At 38.7% G+C, this 18,392-nt stretch overlaps 1 protein-coding gene across 1 annotated transcript in view; it reads left to right on the top strand.

The window, feature by feature from the left end:
* FAT4 (FAT atypical cadherin 4) overlaps positions 1 to 18,392 on the top strand; it is a 133,261-nt gene that overhangs the window by 87,821 nt on the left and 27,048 nt on the right. Inside the window, exons 7-9 of the mRNA XM_048942038.1 lie at positions 6,161 to 6,341; positions 9,993 to 10,243; positions 13,126 to 17,475. Coding sequence (XP_048797995.1) covers positions 6,161 to 6,341; positions 9,993 to 10,243; positions 13,126 to 17,475 — 4,782 coding nt within the window. The remainder of the gene's footprint in view (positions 1 to 6,160; positions 6,342 to 9,992; positions 10,244 to 13,125; positions 17,476 to 18,392) is intronic.

Below are 18,392 nucleotides of genomic sequence, written 5' to 3'. Positions count from 1 at the left end.
CAAAATCACGCATTACAGGAATTTCTCTGTGGGATACTCAAGAGTTACAAGCAGTCAAAATTTGATTTAGTCAGCACTCCCTCCAGGAGCCAACTTTTCTGGTGTTTTTTGTTGTTGTTGTTTGTTTTGGTTGGTTGTTTTTTGTTTGTGTCGTTTTTGTTTCTTTTTTTCTGTTTACAGCAATAACTTATAACAAGGGTAGGGTGTTTGATGATTTAAGGAAATATTTATTTTAAATCTTTAAGTATTTTTTTAATTTATTCTTTAATCTAGCTGCAGTCACCAGACTCCCTGGTGGTGTGCACTGCCATGCCTCTACCCTTGGACACTGTATATACACCATGGACACATGGAGATGCTCCCTTACAGGCAGTCATCTGTCAGTTCTTGTTATGAAAATTATGTTCAGCTATAAGAAATAGGCCTTAAAGCTTCTTGTGAACCTTTCGTGGAAAAAGGCAGTTTTTTTGTTCTGGATTTAAATGTGGTTCTTGCTAAGAAATCTTAAATAGTTGCACACGTCTTTCCTAAACCCCATCTCCAGTGACCTATGCTTTAGACCTTAGCAGATTAAAACACTTGATAAAACACTTGGGTCTTGGAAGAAGGACAAAACCTGATAGCCACGAGTTGCTGACTGACATCTGCTTTATCAGCTGCCCAGCATCCAGCTTATGCTGTGCTCAGTGCAGCCAGAATCTTGTACAAATTATTACTTCTTTTGCTCATTTATGTATGCACTGTCTTATGTGTGCCAGGTAAATAAATTAATTTAAATTTATCTGTGTTTCAAATCAAGCTTCTTTTACACTGAAAGTTAAATGAGTAGTGCAAGTTAGTTGCATTTTAACTTACTCTATCTCCATTTTATATACTGCTTGCTTCTGTAAGGCTCAGAACACTCTATCTGCATGTCAAAGCATTAAGAATGATTGGCTGCTTTATTATGAGAAAAGCCTTGTTTACTTGGGTGATAAAGTTAGTGCTCTGTAATAATGCATACAACTTCTAGCCCTGGGACTCATTCACTGAGTGTTTGACGGCAGAAGTGAAATCCGCTTTGTTGCAAAGCAACACATTTCAGTGAAGCAAAAATTCCATTTCTGTTAAATTGCTTTCCAGTTTTCAAGATAATGATGTGTTTAATTTATCACAAAACCTGTAAATTGCCTGCCATATGTGTTTTGATTAGTCTTTTAGATAAATTTTATTTAATTTTTTTTTAAATTTTAGTTAATTTTATCTATAGTGTTCTACTTAAGTTTATTGTCAGTTTTATAGTACTTAATTTTGATATTTTATTTTTGGCAAAAACTTTGAGTTCCTAGTTTCTGAAAGGAATTATAGTTGTACTGCCTTTTGTAGTAACCACTGCACAGACAAGACTGAGGATCCGTTAAAACTTCAAACAATATGTGGATAATATGCTGAACACATTCTCTTATTTCTAGTTTTTGTTGTAAGCTATCCACTAGCACACAGCTGGGATGATTTCCAATAACATAATCTTTTTGTGAATGTTTTTGAAGCATCTCAGTGGCTTTGCGAGTTTCCTTCAGATGTTTTCTTTTGCACCTCTATCCCACTAAGTGCTTTTCCCCCATATTTGTGCTAGAGTCTGGCTGTGACGTGGAGACCTGAACATGTTCTGTCTTCTCTTGGAGGGTAGGAGCAAAAAGTTGAAGAGGCCTGCTCTAATTTCTACACTGACACATTTTTGGCATCATACTCTTTTTGTGACTATCAGTCACAGATGAGCAGTAGCATACAGGGGACCTGCTTGGGGATCTCTGCCAGCCATGCCCTGCTAAAACAGGCAAAAGAGGAGGCAAATAGAAGAGGGAGGTTTAGCTCCTGCCTGCTTGCCCCACAGTCCCCTGGTGTCACATTATTGGCATCTCCCCAGATGCTCTATGCAGAGCAGGAAGCTGCATCCCACAGCCAGCCTAGGATGAGGTGGCCTCTCATAACCTCATCTTGCAACTTGTTCTCCACCATGGGCCTCCAAGGAGCAGGTTCCCAAGGTCTGCTCCTTCTCTTCATCCCCAGACACATGTTTACTTAGCAGATGTAAGCAAAAAGCGTAAGTTTTTGGAAGAACATCCGTGGGAAGCAATTTTATTCCTGAACTCTGCGTTGCTATTTTGACACTCTCCCAGGTTAATCTTTATTTCAACAATGACATGTGGACATTTGTGGGGCTCTCTGCTTAATGTATATGTACAGCTGTCACCTTGAAAATAAACTGTTCTGTTCATAAAAACAGACCACAGTGCACAGATATTGAAAATTCGTAATAATATGAATAATATATGAATTTTATCTTCTAAGTTTTAAAGATTTGATGTTCACTGAGCAGTCAGTATGATCTTTCCCATTTATTTCCCTAAGTTAACTTCACATTCTGTGGCTATTAATCATTTGATGGCTTCTTCATTTCCCTATCTGTCTTGAAAATGGTTTTTCAATGTGGATGTTTTAAGCCTTTGTGAGAGACTGTTTTGGAACCTAAAAACTATTAGTATAGCTCTAGAGAAATGCTCTAACTAAAAGGTGTCTGACAGAAATAATTACTACTTCGGCTGCAAAATGGTTTAAAATATTATGAAAGTTTGGTAGAAATTTCCCTGCAAGCTCAGTAAAAGAAAAGTATAACTCTGTGGCATTCAGAGCTGTTTGTAGGAGAATACAGAGTCTTGTGTACTGTGTACAAGAATTTTATGTAGATTGTGAACATGTCTGGTTTACCAAAAATAGGTTGAAGACAATTCAAATGTTAGATTAATAAAACAGAATTTACACAAATTTAACTACTCTTATTTATGTGAAATGTTAAGCATAATGTGAAAAGCACTCACACAAGAAGGATAATGCTCTACCATAATTAGAATAACTGACTTGAGTAAGATTTGCTATTGAAGCAAAACTAAGAAATCTGGGAACTAAGCCCAACCATGGAAAGTACTTCTTTTACCACAAATATGACATCTACATTTTATGAAACCTACTTATTATCAGGGGCCAAATTCTGTGGTCCTTATGCAAGCAGAACTTTCACTGGAAGTTCACTGAGAATGGTAGAGTTTGGCCCCGAGCTATTTCTTTTCCATTGAAAATTACTTCATTTGTAATTTCCTCTTCTTATATTTCTCAGTAACTGCAGAAATATGAGCTAGTCATTTAATTTCAAGTGAATAAAAGCTTTGAGAACTCTGTGAAACTGCAATTTTATCTTTCAGCATAATAGAATAAAGGAATAAATTTGTGGACGTGATGTTTTACTTAGAGAGGAAAAAGGACATATTTGGATAACTGTGTAGACAGGAAAGCAATGTAGATACGTGAGTTTTTCCATCTAAGAAAAATGAGAATGATTTTTGGTTTAGAGACAAAAAGCAGTGGCTTTGGATGTTACAAACAGCTGAATTAATATTGGACTTATGGGATATTTCTCGAGCCACAAACTAGCACTGAATGAGATCTGAGTTGCTTATATTACCCTAGCTGATTTTATTAGTATGCTCAATCTTGGCTGGTATTTTCCCTTCTCTGAGAATAAAATAAATGTGTTCACACTGTGTTGTACTGTGCCTTGTAGACACACCCAATAGGAGCAATGGCCATCAACTGTCTTACAAAGAGCCAATTTCTGCCATTTTTATTCACACAAATGCTTTTATTTTGACAAGTGTAATGCATCAATAAGGAATATGTGGGTAGATAACACATATGGAGTCAGACCAAATTGATAGAGTACTGGGCTAATACAAAATCTTCCCTGTATTAGCGTACTCTTCCCATAGGAGTACTCTTCCCATTTCTCCATGGTGATGGGAAGCCTTGTGAGTACAGACATCATGGCATCGAGCTCCAGCTCCTTCTTACATCAAGGAATGTGCATGAACTCATGCAATCATGCTACTATTGGGTTATGTCTAATGGTGCCTTCTGGAGCACCTTCTGCTGCAGTTGTTTTTGTGAAGAAGCTGACAGATTGAATTTTCCATCATTGGCTCTTTGTGTGAGCAAATGCATTTAAGACAATGAGTTTCACATCTTCGCTGAAATTTAGCTTTCTTTTCCAGGCTGAATTGCATTACTAATGCTCTTTGAATGGGATTTACCCGAGGTTAATTTCCGAATTATGCATAAATTGTTTAATCACCTGTGAAACTTAACAACTTTCGACTTTTCATTTCATTAGCTGTGAGATGGATGTGGATTAAATGTGTTTGGAAGGCCAGAGCTTGATGACACATGCAGTGAACGCCACTGAGGACTCCATTTCATTTAATGCAGTAATAATAAACACTCCATGGGCAGTATTTCAGCAATCAGGAACGCTTTTGCAGCCTTTTCTATCTATAAGCATTTGGCTAGATGACAATATTGAAAAGAAGGAAAAAAAAAAGTGAAAAATGAGTCAAACTTAGTGCCTTATGTATCCTTCCTGACTGAAAGTATATTAATTGGCAGAGAGCATTACCTCAGAAAGGAGCAGAGAAAGGGCTCCTTTGTGCACAGACATGGCGGGAAACCTCTCCTTTGGCTCATTTCTTTCTTCTCAGCATTGTGATCTGGCCTGTCCTGTTGGTGGGCTTCAAAGGAAGCCTGGCAAGATTTATAGTTCATCTCCTTTAGAAGCTCCTTCATTTGGTTTGTTTGCATGTTACATCAAGTTACTTGGAAGTATGTTGTGTTTAGAAATGTCCTTCCCCTGCAGAAGCTACTCTCAACTTCTTCGTGAGAGGCTGTAATACTCCTTCAGACTGCAAGGGTTAAAAGTGGGGAAAATTGGTCATTAGTTGCTTTTTCCTACAGAAACTCTGCGTCTGGAGCCCTTGCCAGGACCACGTGAGATGCAAGAGCAGAGCCTGCCTCCATCCTAGCCCTGAGAGGCCAAGGTCTAGCAGTGACCTCGTGCAGCAGCAACCCAACCGTCTGCTGTGATGGAGGGATTAGGATGGTCACAAGGGGCTGCCTGTATTTTATCAAGTGACAGCTCAGTCTAATAAACTTGCCTTTCAGTAAGGGCTTGAATCAGTCTCCGGGGTGCTGGCCCAAACCATTTCATTAACGTTGCTTTTTCCCTGCTCCAGCAAATGGTGAATTATTGTATCTCCTTGAGACTGAGAGGGAAAGGGATGCAATCTTGGTAAATCAGGCATGGTCATCATTTGTCTTTGTGCTGTACCTTGTGAGTTTTGTGCTTTTCTCTCTCTCCCTCCCTGTTTTGCTGCATATTCAAAGAAAAGCGGGATCCCATTTTTTGAGGGACCCTCAGTGAAGAATTTGGTTAGCAGAGGTGTTATGCTGATTCTTGGCTCAATGAAAGTGGAATAAACTGGCAAAGCCATCATGAACTTGTAAAACTTTTCAGTGTCATTTTAAGACTTGACAAAAGAGGAAAGAGAATCAATACTGAGAGACTGCTTGTGAATACGCATGCTATGTCTTAGTTGTTTGCACACATCAGGGTTATATATGAGAAAAAGAAGAAAAGTTGTAGGTTAAATAAATTTGATCTTATTTCCTATAAGCCAGCATCACATCAGAATGAGGACTGTGCTGCTCTAGATGGATGCTTCTAGAGAGAAATCAAGCCTGCCTAAGTCTGGAAACTGTGCAACCTTCTCACCCTTTGGAGAAGGTCTTCCTAGGTCAGGGTGTGACCGGCAGTAGAAGTGCTGTGTTAGTGGCTGGGGTTTGCCACTGTTTTCACTCTATTTGTTCTGTGGATAAGTAAATTAAAGGCTGGAGTCTTCATGGCTGTCAGCATGCCACCTTTGAACAACTTCTCAAAGGCAACCACATGTTCAAATTGGTCCTAATTGTTACAGGAAGACTTCTGAATGTTTCCAAGACCATCTTTTTCCACTGAGTTTGTATTACAAAAATTGCTGGAATTAGATGAAGCAAGTATTAAAAATAAACCTTTTTTTTTTTCCTTTTTTTTTTTTTTTGCTGTTGCAACTTGTACTTTATGTCAAGATCCCTTTGAAACAAATCTGACCTTGTCCTGTATGTCTCATTGTCTTTCTTTCTTGTTGTGTGTACTGTGACATGTTCAAGCATTAGTCTTTAAATTGGGGATGGCAGATCTCAGATTAACACTGTGGTATTTGTAACCTCTAGCATTCTGTATTCTGCTTTCCTGCAGGATCTCCTGCCCTCACTGGCACTGGAACCATCACTGTCACTGTGGATGATGTCAATGACAATGTCCCCACATTTGCCTTTACTGTGTATACTGCTGCAGTTCCTGAGGATGCACCTACAGGGACAGATATTTTGCTAGTAAACTCCTCAGATGCTGATGCTTCTAGAAATGCTGTTATTAGGTAAGTCATTTAGCACTGCTGAATGCAGTCCCTCCTCATGCCTCAACTGAAGATTTTTTTTAGCAATGTCCATAATCAGTATGACATAAGGCTTCAAGTTGCAAAAGGATATTAGTATGTGTGTGGCTACATCCTTTCAGCAAGTGTGATCTTTGTTTTTCTTTTTAGAAATTTATTAAATATGAGAAGAGTTGCCGTCTTGTTTTTAATTTTCTAATAAGTTAAAAGTAAACTGGAGTTCCATTTCCACCTGGGTGTTGTTGTTAATAGTCTAGTTTCTTCTTCTTGGTAGGTATAGACAAAAAATAAAAAACAAACCCTCAAACTCCCCATAAAATAATAAATGGATTAAGCACATCAGGTTACACTCTTGACATACAAGTTATCTGCATGAAGAAGCATGATATAAGCTGTGAACAATCTGTGTTACTGACTAGCCTTGATATATGTGTCCTTTGGAAAGGCTTTAAACCATATATTTAGCATAGCATTTTGGACTGAAGGATGTAATTAAAGATAATTTAATTTTCACTATAAGTTTTCATGTTACATGGGTAAATCTACAGTCAATTAATGTGTTTAGTTTAGAGCCCAGTTTATGGAATGAAAATTACACAGTACCAGAAGTGAGATGTATCCTATTTGGAAAAAAATAAGTAATAAGATAGAATTCGGCATTTTTGCTTTAAATACCGACTCGTTTGCATATCTTAGTTGATGCAGCTCTATTTCTTAACTGTTCGCTGGGTAGAACACTGGCCATTACCAGTCCATGAACAAGAATAATGAAGATGCTAAGTGACAGTGACAAGCTAGAGATTATCCACTGTGAATTGATTTATTGGTAATGGAATAAAAAGTAGATTCTTACAAGACATTAATCACAATAACATGTAGGCTATCTCTTAAAAATTAATTTTTATTGCTGGAAACACTTGTTTCTCTGTTCCCTAAATTACAAGTCAGAATATAAAAGTAGCTTATTTATTTACTATTTCAGTTCATACTTCATATAAAGTGCATAGGAAGATATCGCTGTTCTCATAAATGGACCAAAAAAAAAAGAGAAAAAGAAATAAAGTAAAGCAGAACTGTGTTATAGCAAAGCAAGTATGTACAAAATGCTGTAATATTTTCTTTCTCTCTAGCTAAAGCCTAGAAATAGGAACTTTTTGTTTTGGCATCTTTAAATATTTGAAAAGTCTCCCAAATTACCATTTATTACATTGTGAAACAATAAAACTTTTAATTCAATTCACTCTCACTCAGAGCAACTTTTTTCTGGAAAGCTTTCTTAGCAAAAAGAATACCATACAAAGCATGAATTATTGTGATGTTTTCACCCCATAACCAAAAATTATCAGCGTGCTCTCAGATTTCTTAAGTATGTTTGAATTGCTTTGATATTTCTACTAGTCCTTGCCATTCACTAATTATCTCAAGAAGAATAGATTTCTTTTTTCATAAGTAACTATTTGTAATACATTTTGAGGTTTTGTTTTGCACTTTTTAAACTCAGGCATATACTTTGTTTTTCTTTAATAGAATTTGTCCAGATTTGGAATTTCAAATAATACAAATCTTAAAAGATTAGTGATGTTACAAAACTTCCAATTATTGAAGGGACCAGAATACCTAAGCAGTTGTTGTTGGAGGTGCCGCGGACTCAGAATACCTTTTCAGTCTTGTTAGAGCACATTCCAAAACCAAATCCTTGCTTTCTATGGATGGTATTTGAAATTCTATGTGAAGATATTCTTAAAAAGAAAAAAATAAAGAGTTAATTCTGTAAAAGGCAGCTAATTTTCTGCAAAATGGTTACAATCCATGTATCCCAAGTCTTTTTCTCTTATTTCTGGTGATAGCATATTATAGGGGGCTGATGGGTTGATGAGGTTCTTTCTGCTAATGCATGCTTGAGTATTGCTGAAGGTAGTATAGATAAGAAGGATCAGCACAGAGTACTGGATTTTGAGTACTTCAGTCACATTTCTTTTATACTAGTTGTTGTGATTACAAAGTTGAGGGTTTTATCTTTTGTTGTGTTTTGGAAGTTTTTTTGTAAATGGATACTTACATTGTCCACTTGGTTTGTTTGAAGCTGTATTCATATATAACTCAGAATATCCTATGGCAAATGTGATTTGTCTTCTTTGTTTTTTAAACAGTCTTTCAGGTTGTCTTTCCAAAGCTATCATGAGTCATTCTTTGTACATGGAAGTACACTTTAAGGAGACTCTTCTGCGTCGCCTCATAGTGTTAAGACACTGCAAATCACAGATGAAGTGTGTCCACACTGCTGGTGTTTTCAGAGATTTAAGTGGTGCTTTAAGCACTGCACATTCTTTCCACTCTAGATGCACATTTTTTTGGCTGCAGAATAATTACATATGGCCATCATACTGAATTATAATTAAGCAATTAAAGCATGCTTCTGGCATTCTGTAGAGATTAATGACTGAACATGAGAGATTGCCACAGCTTATTAGACAGACTGGCTATCAGCCCTCTAGGAAAAGCTTCTGGCCTGTGTTGTTATTTCTGTCATATCCTGTTTAGATTTTGAAAAGATGATGTGGATTTTACTCTTTTCCATGATAGTAGATTTCCCCTGGATATTTTTGTAGAATTGTGTGCTGCAAAACAAAGTTGCTACTGTACTATAATAGGCTTCTCTGAAGAAGCAGTGCTAATCACAGTTGAATTTTGATTTTGTAAGGATCGTAATATTGGAGGTGAGAATTAATTGTTTTAGCCAATTTTTGTTTCCTTTTTTTTTTTTTTTTTTTTTTTCTCCTAGAAATTCCATAATCTGAATTAATAGAAATTTAATGTTAACCAATTACCTTGAAAAATAGAGCTTAGTGCTCTAGGTGTCTGAGATGTATTTTGTACTGAAAGTAGGTATATAGACATTCAAGGAGCAGAGACAAATTCACTACACTAGCAGGTCAGAGGCACCTGAGATGCAGTAGGCATCTCATAGTCACGCAATCAGTTCTTACCACATTTTTACACACTCCCACAAACATACAAATGTGCACATGCAGACACACCGATTGTCAAATTCTGCTCCTCATTCACTGCTGTTAGGATACTTCTGTGGTTATGGATTTGCTATGATTTACTGTGAATAAAACTTGAAATTCGAATAACAAAAATTAATATCAGGAAAATATGAATTATAAACCTTCATATTATTTTGTAAAAATCATCCTTTGACTTCTGAAAGTAGTACTGTTTCTAATTATATTCTGCAGTTTCAGTTAAGAGCGTGTCAGTGTTTTGGAGTAATACTTCCTGCGTTAGCCCACAGAAATCAGTACAAGAGGCTGCCTGTAGCTGGTCACTAGTGATTGTGAGAGAATGCCCAGCTGTGCAGAGAGGCTCAGTCTGAAACTCATTTATCAGAAATCTATCTGTTTTGAGCAACTACATTTGGAAATCCCCAGAAATGTCATTTACGAGAAGTCTCAAAATATGGAAGAGAAATAAAGTGAAGACAGCTGGATAGACAGAAGAAAATCCTAGTGTCAATATCTGTCAGCATGGTGGTCTGAAGAGTATAAAAAATGTTGTTATCTGAAGTCAGCAGGCTGCCTTATGAAATACTGAGTGCATTTTTCTTCTTCATTTTTTTCTTTCAAACAGCTATAGGCTTACTGGTGGCAATTCTCAATTCACAATCAACCCATCCACAGGACAGATCATCACCAGTGCTCTACTTGATCGAGAGACAAGAGAGAACTACACGTTGATTGTTGTGGCAAGTGATGGGGGCTACCCCAAGGCTCTTTCCAGTTCCACCAGTGTGCTTGTTGCTGTTGCTGATGTGAATGACAACCCTCCCAAATTTCAACACCATCCCTATGTCACTCATGTTCCATCACCTACTACTTCAGGTAACCTTATCAGTGATGACACTTTGATAGCTTAGGATACTTCAGATGGCATTAACATCGTACTAAATGCAAAGCCATGTCACAAAAAATGTTACTGATATATTCCAAATTTTTGTCTTTGTGTTGCATAGAAGTAAGTAATGGTAAATATGACCTACATATTGGTAATTTTTTTCAGTTTATTTCTTCCACCTAAATCCAGGTTACGCTCCTGCAGCACTATAAAGAAGACAGCAAAAAGTGAGCAACGAGCTTTAAATCTGTAAAAAAGCAAAACAGATGGTCAAATTATTTTGTGGGGAAGGCAGTAGCCTATTTTTCCTCTTTGAGGATCCTGCATGTAGATATTTCTTTGCTGTCTTGAGCAATTCTTAGAGAGCATTGTGTCAACACCTTCTGAAAAGATTTCTGTATTTTCTGTATAAGATGTTGATTATGGTGCCTTTCTTTGAGCCAAGTTATGAAGTAAGGTAAAACCAAGCTGCAGCCTTCCATTTGTTGAAACTGTACGTAAGTTGAAGTTACTTCACTTGATGCAGAAATTGATTTCTGATTCAGTTTATGATTAAACAAACCTGATAAGTAAAAGAGTTAGAAATGGATAAATCTTTAATACTAGTATTTCCTATTGCAGAATCAACATTGCAGGGAGAAAGAAAGAAAGTATATATTTGCATTGAGATAGGAAGAATATATCAAAGGATTCTACTATTGAGACTTGTCCAAGATTTAAAACAGATTAATACTGGGACCTCTACTATCTCAAAATAGTAAAAGATTTTTAAAGATGATCACTTTATTACCATAGAGTCACCAAACTGCAGTCAGTAGTTAGCTGTGAAAGTCAGCTTTCTCCATTCTAAAATGCATTTACGTAAGTTGACATGTGATGCCTCCAGAGAGGATACCAAGACAACTGGTTTACAAAACAAATTTTCTTTCAATAGAAAAAAAAAAAAAAAAAAAAAAAAAAAACTATATTTCTTTGTCTTGGAGTTCTCTTTCTAAATTTTAAACAATTGCAAATACTTCTCCTTTTTATGGAAGAATGAATTTGTTTATATTTCTTTCCTGTTTCCAGAACAGTATAATGAAAGTACATTATTATTACATTGGTGAATCTTTGTGTATTCTGACTGTAGGAAAAGTGTCTTTGTGTGCTTTGTTTTTCGATCGTTTCTTTAAATGTGATAATGATAAGCATGCATAGTTTTAATTAATTAAGTGTTTTCGCAATACTGTTTATGGATTTTGTGTGACTCTTTATAACTAGAAATGCATATAAAGCCTAAGCCATGTTTACTCTTTTTAGCTTAGCAGAAAGCTTGAGATACATGTGCTTTTTATTTACAAACTCCTCAGTTGATAGTTTATTTTCATTTAAAAGGAAATGTTCATATCTTTTCAAATTATTTTAAAGGCTATTGGCAATTTCTAGCAGTCATGGCAACTATTAAAACAAAATGAAACAAAAAAAAACCCTCAAAATTTCTTCAAGTCTTTTGCTTTTATTCTGACCACAGAATTTGTAATGTGCAGTATGACAGAAAACAAAGCTTAATATCTTATAGATTTAGTTGAGACTAGAAATGGGAACAAGTAATAATAATAATTAATAGTAAAATTGTTTTATCTAAAGCAAAAATTAATACTTTATGTCTCATTTCTCAGAAGGAATTTGAATATTGTGCTTTCCTAAATATTCCTCCTCTGGAGTGCAAGTCATTGCACTTATTCCACATGACTGATAGTGACATAAAGTATAGTTTTAGGGGGACACTGCCAAAGTCATTCCTGCCTGCAACTGATTTAGCCTTAAGAGGCTGAAAACATGATTTTTGTATAGAAGTGGCATCTTCTAACTTTAAATAGTAGTAAAACGTCAACAGAGTATTCTGCAAATTGATTGTACTGTGTCAAATTTGAAAGATCTGCTATGAATTCGATCTGTAAGCTTTAGTACAAAAGGACACCCTGGATTCTCCATGCAAATACAGATCCTCATGCAGAAAGTGCCCATATTACTGGGAAATGTAAATTTGAAAAAGCCATAACATAATTTATCAATGTTATTGTACTAATGTGTGACAGTTTATTATTTCTGTGTGATTTTACCACTATCTCAGATGACCACCGTGCTTTTAAAAATCCATTAGTTTACTAATGGGTTTTTACTAAAGGTCCATTAGTTTACTGCTCTCTAAATAATCTTACAGATTAGTGGCAACAAAACCACAGCATCTAGGAAATAGGAGGAAAAAATTGTGAGGGAGAGTGAGTCAATGAGGGTAAATGTCCACTCATGCTGCCTGTTCACTTATTTAACTTTGTTAGTTATAGGATTACTGTGTTTTTTTGGGGGGGGGAAGGAGGGTGGGTATCATTTTATTTTTTGGGTTTTTTAGTTTGTTTGTTTACTTGTTGCTTTTTTTGTCTGTTATAACATAGATAAACTATGAGCAACTGCAAAAAAGTAAAAAAGTATCAGTGACTTTCAATTTCCCTTGAGTTATGGCTTTCGTAACGTGAATGTTCTAGAAATGGGATGCTGGACTATCAAAAAATTGCAGGTTCAGTTGCCAGTGCACATAGCCACTGGCATCTGTGCAGCGCACTTCCCTGAATGCAGTGATCTGGTTTTCTGACCCATGCTTTTTGACCACATGCATGTTTCATGGGCTCACAAGCTACTTTCTTGAACATCACATCTTGTGTAAAAGAAGTTCATTTTCAGAGCAGTATGAGAAAGAACATGTTCCTCAAGGAAGAGTACGGGGGGGGGGGCCACCCTCACATATATTTCTGGGTGAAAACCTGGCGTAGTGTTTTCCACAATTGATGCATTCATTCATGAACTGCCTGGTCTTTGTTCTCCATTTCAGGTTCGTTTGTGTTTGCAGTGACTGTCACTGATGCAGATGCCGGCTCTAACGCGGAGCTCCATTATTCCCTCGTGGGGAAAAACGCGGAGAAATTCCACATTGATTCAGCAAGGGGGGCAATCCTAGCTGCCAATGAGCTGGCAGGAGAGTCTGAAGTCACCATTTCTGTCCATGTTAGGGATGGCGGCCGGTACCCCAAGACAGACTCTACAACTGTCACCGTGAGGTTTGTGAACAAAGCAGAATTTCCTCAAGTTCAAGCTGAACAGGAGACTTTCACTTTTCCTGAAAACCAAGCAGTTGGGACGCTTGTCACCACGATTTCTGGGTCTTCGGCCAGAGGAGGCTCCTTGTCCTACTATATTGCCAGTGGGAACCTGGGCAACACCTTCATAGTGGATCAGGTAACAGGACAGCTTTCTGTCGGCCAGGCTTTGGATTTTGAAGCCATACAGAAATATGTGGTTTGGATTGAGGCCAGAGATACAGGCTTTCCTCCCTTTTCCTCGTATAAGAAATTGGAAGTAACGGTTGTAGATGTCAATGATAATGCACCGCAGTTTGAGCAAGATCCCTTCATTGCTGAAATAGTGGAGAATCTGTCCCCACGGAAGTTACTGATGGTGGCTGCAGTTGACAGGGACAGTGGTCTGAATGGACAGTTAATTTATGAAATAATTGAGGGCAATACAGAAAATAGTTTCAATATCAACAGAGCCACGGGTGAGATCAGGAGTGTCAGGCCCTTGGACAGGGAGAAATTGTCTCGATACACACTAACCATAAAAGCTTCAGATAAAGGCACCCCGCTCCAGAGTACAACCGTCAAAGTTATCATTAATGTTTTAGATGAAAATGACAACGCCCCAAGATTTTCTCAGATATTTAGTGCTTCTGTGCCTGAAAATGCACCTCTGGGATTTACAGTAACCCGAGTCACAACTTCAGATGAAGACATTGGCATGAATGCAATCAGCAGGTACTCCATAAGGGATACAAGTCTCCCATTTATCATAAATCCAAGCACTGGGGATATCACAGTCAGCAGACTGCTAAACAGGGAGGATACGGATCGCTACAGAATCAGAGTCTCTGCACATGACTCTGGCTGGACAGTGAGCACAGATGTCACCGTATTTGTCACTGATGTCAATGACAATGCTCCACGGTTTACAAAGCCATCCTATTACTTGGAGTGTCCTGAGCTCCCTGGGATTGGGTTGAAAGTCACTCAAGTTTCAGCCACTGATCCCGATGAAGGATCTAACGGTCACGTCTTCTACTTCATAAAATCTCAATCTGAGTTCTTCCGTATCAATGCAACCACAGGGGAAATTTTCAACAAACAGTATTTAAGGTACCAAAACTCAAGCGGTTCCAGCAATGTCAACATAAACAGGCACAGCTTCATTGTGACTTCTTCAGACCGCGGCAGTCCTCCATTGCTGAGTGAGACAACTGTCACAATTAACATAGTCGACAGCAATGACAATGCACCACTGTTCCTTGCTCCTAAATATTTTACACCTGTTACTAAGAATGTGAGAGCTGGCACAAACTTAATTAAAGTTACTGCAGTGGATGATAAAGACTTTGGTTTGAATTCTGAAGTGGAATACTTTCTTTCTGATGAAAGCAAAACTAATAAATTCAGACTGGACAGGAGTACAGGCTGGATTTCTGTGTCATCTTCACTAATGGCTGATTTGAACAAAAAATTTCTATTTAAAGTAAAAGCAAAGGATAAAGGTAATCCTCCACTGTCATCTGAGGTAGCTGTTGAAATAGTCGTAACAGAGGAAAACTACCATACACCTGAGTTTTCTCAAAGCCATATGAGTGTTACTATCCCAGAGAGTCACTCTGTTGGAGCAGTGATCAGGACGGTTTCAGCCCGAGACAGAGATGCCGCTATGAATGGATTAATCAAATATAATATTTCCTCTGGAAATGAGGCTGGCAACTTTGCTATCAACACAACAACTGGTACACTTACACTAGCAAAACCACTTGATTTTGAGTTATGCCAAAAGCATGACCTAATTGTTACCGCCACAGATGGAGGATGGGTGTCCAGAACAGGCTTCTGCAGTGTCACCATTAATGTCATTGATGTGAATGATAATTCTCCAGCATTCAGCCCTGAGGACTACTTTCCCAAAGTATTAGAAAATGCCCCAAGTGGGACAACTGTTATTCGTTTAAATGCCAGCGATGCTGACTCTGGACCTAATGCTGTGATTGCATATGCCATTCAGTCCTCTGATAGTGACCTCTTTGTCATTGACCCCAACACAGGAACAATCACTACCCAAGGATTTTTAGATTATGAAACAAAGCAAAGTTACCATTTAACAATAAAGGCTTTTAATGTTCCAGATGAAGAGAGGTGCAGTTTTGCCAGTGTCAACATCCAGTTAGAAGGGACTAATGAATATGTCCCCCGTTTTGTGTCTAAGCTTTATTATTTTGAAGTTTCTGAGGCAGCGTCTGAAGGTACCGTTGTGGGTGAAGTTTTTGCAAGCGATCGTGATCTGGGAACTGATGGAGAAGTTCACTACCTCCTCTTTGGCAATAGCAGAAAGAAGGGCTTCCAAATAGATGAAAGAAGTGGCCAGATCTATGTTTCAGGACCTCTTGACAGAGAAAAAGAAGAACGAATCTCTTTGAGAGTTCTTGCAAAAAATTTTGGAAGCATTCGTGGTGCAGATATAGATGAAGTAACTGTTAATATCACTGTACTGGATGCCAACGATCCTCCTGTATTCACTTTAGGAACCTACAACATACAAATTAGCGAGGGTGTTCCTCCGGGCACCCATGTCACATTTGTGAGTGCCTTTGATTCAGATTCAGTCCCTAGCTGGAGCCGGTTTTCTTATTTCATTGGGTCTGGTAATGACAACAGTGCCTTTTCCATTAACCCACAGACAGGACAGGTCACTGTCACTGCAGAACTGGATCGAGAAACTCTGCCTGTGTACAACCTGTCTGTGCTGGCCATTGATTCAGGAACACCATCTGCAACAGGCAGTGCCTCTTTATTGGTAACTTTGGAAGACATCAATGATAATGGCCCCACCTTGTCCACCCGCCAGGGAGAAGTCATGGAGAATAATCGTGCGGGAACTCTTGTAATGATGCTTCAATCCTCAGATCCTGATCTCCCTCCAAACCAAGGCCCCTTTACGTACTACTTACTCAGCACTGGCCCTGCAACCAGTTACTTCAGCCTTAGCACTGCCGGTGTCCTGACTACAACAAGGGAGATCGATAGGGAGCAAATCAGTGATTTCTACCTGTCAGTGATTACAAGAGACTCTGGAATTCCTCAAATGTCTTCCACAGGAACTGTGCAGATAAAGGTAGTAGACCAAAATGACAACCCATCTCAGCCCAGAACGGTAGAAATCTATGTTCATTATTATGGCAACCTTTTCCCAGGAGGAATTTTGGGCAATGTAAAGCCACAGGACCCAGACGTGTTAGACAGCTTCCAGTGCTCCCTCACCTCGGGAGTCACCAGCCTCTTCAGTATTCCTGGGGGCACCTGTGAGCTACACTCACAGGCCAGGTCCACAGATGGGGTGTTTGACCTGGCTGTACTCAGCAGTGATGGCTTGCATGGTGCTGTCACAAGCAGTGTCCGCGTTTTCTTTGCGGGTTTTGGCAATGCCACCATTGACAACAGCATCCTTCTTCGCTTGAGTGTCCATACAGTGCGGGATTTTCTGACGAACCACTACCTCCATTTCCTGCGCATTGCCAGCTCACAGCTGACGGGGCTGGGCACTGCCGTACAGCTCTATGGGCTGTACGAGGAGAGCAACCAGACCTTCCTGATGGCAGCTGTCAAGCGCAGCAGCAACCAGTATGTGAACCCCAGTGGTGTGGCCACCTTCTTCGAGAGTATCAAAGACATCCTCTTCCGGCAGAGTGGAGTGCGGATTGAGTCTGTGGATCACAACTCGTGCCTGCAGAGCCCGTGCCAGAATGGAGGGAGCTGCATGAGGAGGCTGGCTGTAGGCCCAGCCTTGAAGAGCCACGAGAGCATCCCTGTCATCATCGTGGCCAATGAGCCCCTCCGGCCCTTCATGTGCAGGTGCATGCCAGGGTATGAAGGCAGCTTGTGTGAGATCGACATTGATGAATGCCTCCCTTCACCGTGTCACAACGATGGGACCTGCCACAACTTGGTGGGGGGATTCTCATGCAGTTGCCCAGACGGCTTTACCGGCATGGCCTGCGAGAGGGACGTCAATGAGTGCCTTTCCAACCCGTGCAAAAATGGGGCCGCCTGCCAGAACTTCCCCGGAACCTTCAACTGTATTTGCAAAACTGGGTATACAGGTACACTTTTACTTCTCTTCATCTCAGTCGAGAGAATGGGAAAGAGAGCAGAAATGTACCTTTAAAGCAAAAGATACATTCCAGCTACAATTATCTGAATATGAACATTCCCATTAGGTGAAGAAGTCATGCAAAAGACCACTTTTGTAGTTATGAAAACCAAAAAGACCAGATGCCCACACTGTTATTTTATTTTAGCTGTCCTTAAGCAAATCTCTCTTACCTGATTTGCATTAGAACAGAAGGATTTTACCAGAGCTATTTTAATTTATTAAATATGTAGAAAACATTTCCAATGCTTAAGTATGACTTTTTCTGTTCTTGTTATTGTTGTGCATATTGTGGTAGCATTTTGATTCTGTTAGGAGTGTGCCAAGCAAGAAAATCAGCCTCTGCCCCAAATTGCTTACGGTCATACAATATAGAAAACAGATGAAGGATATGGAAAAGAAAACAAATCTCAGGCAAAATGATCAAGCATGCACATGTTGTCCCTTTGCCATTTATTTTTTTCATTAACAGAAATGGCTGCAGCATTCCTGCTTCTTCTGAGTGTTTTATTTTTTTTTCTCCCCAGTATTTGTTTCACATTATCCCTAGAAAAGCAGACTGATGTTTGCATTATGGCAAGGCTCTAATCTATATTGTCATGTGGGAAGGACATGTATTTTATTTCATCAAATAAAATCAAAGGGCACATTTATTAATTAAATTAAACGAAATTCCTGGCTCACTCCTCCTGTGAAAATTCTGGATACTTTCAGACATTCTAAGAAAAATATCAACAGATTTAGGTTGCAAATTCTCTTAAGCTGCCACAGCCACTGTAACACATAGAGTTAGGAGTCCAATGAATATAGAGAGACGTCCTCAAAAGGAGAAGAATACTACTTGGTTGTCATTAATAATTATGGCAT

The sequence above is a fragment of the Lagopus muta genome, chromosome 4, assembly GCF_023343835.1.
Source record: "Lagopus muta isolate bLagMut1 chromosome 4, bLagMut1 primary, whole genome shotgun sequence".
NCBI classification, from domain to species: domain Eukaryota; kingdom Metazoa; phylum Chordata; class Aves; order Galliformes; family Phasianidae; genus Lagopus; species Lagopus muta.
Note: the sequence above shows the minus strand (reverse complement) of the source record. Positions and strands in the feature narration are given on the sequence as shown.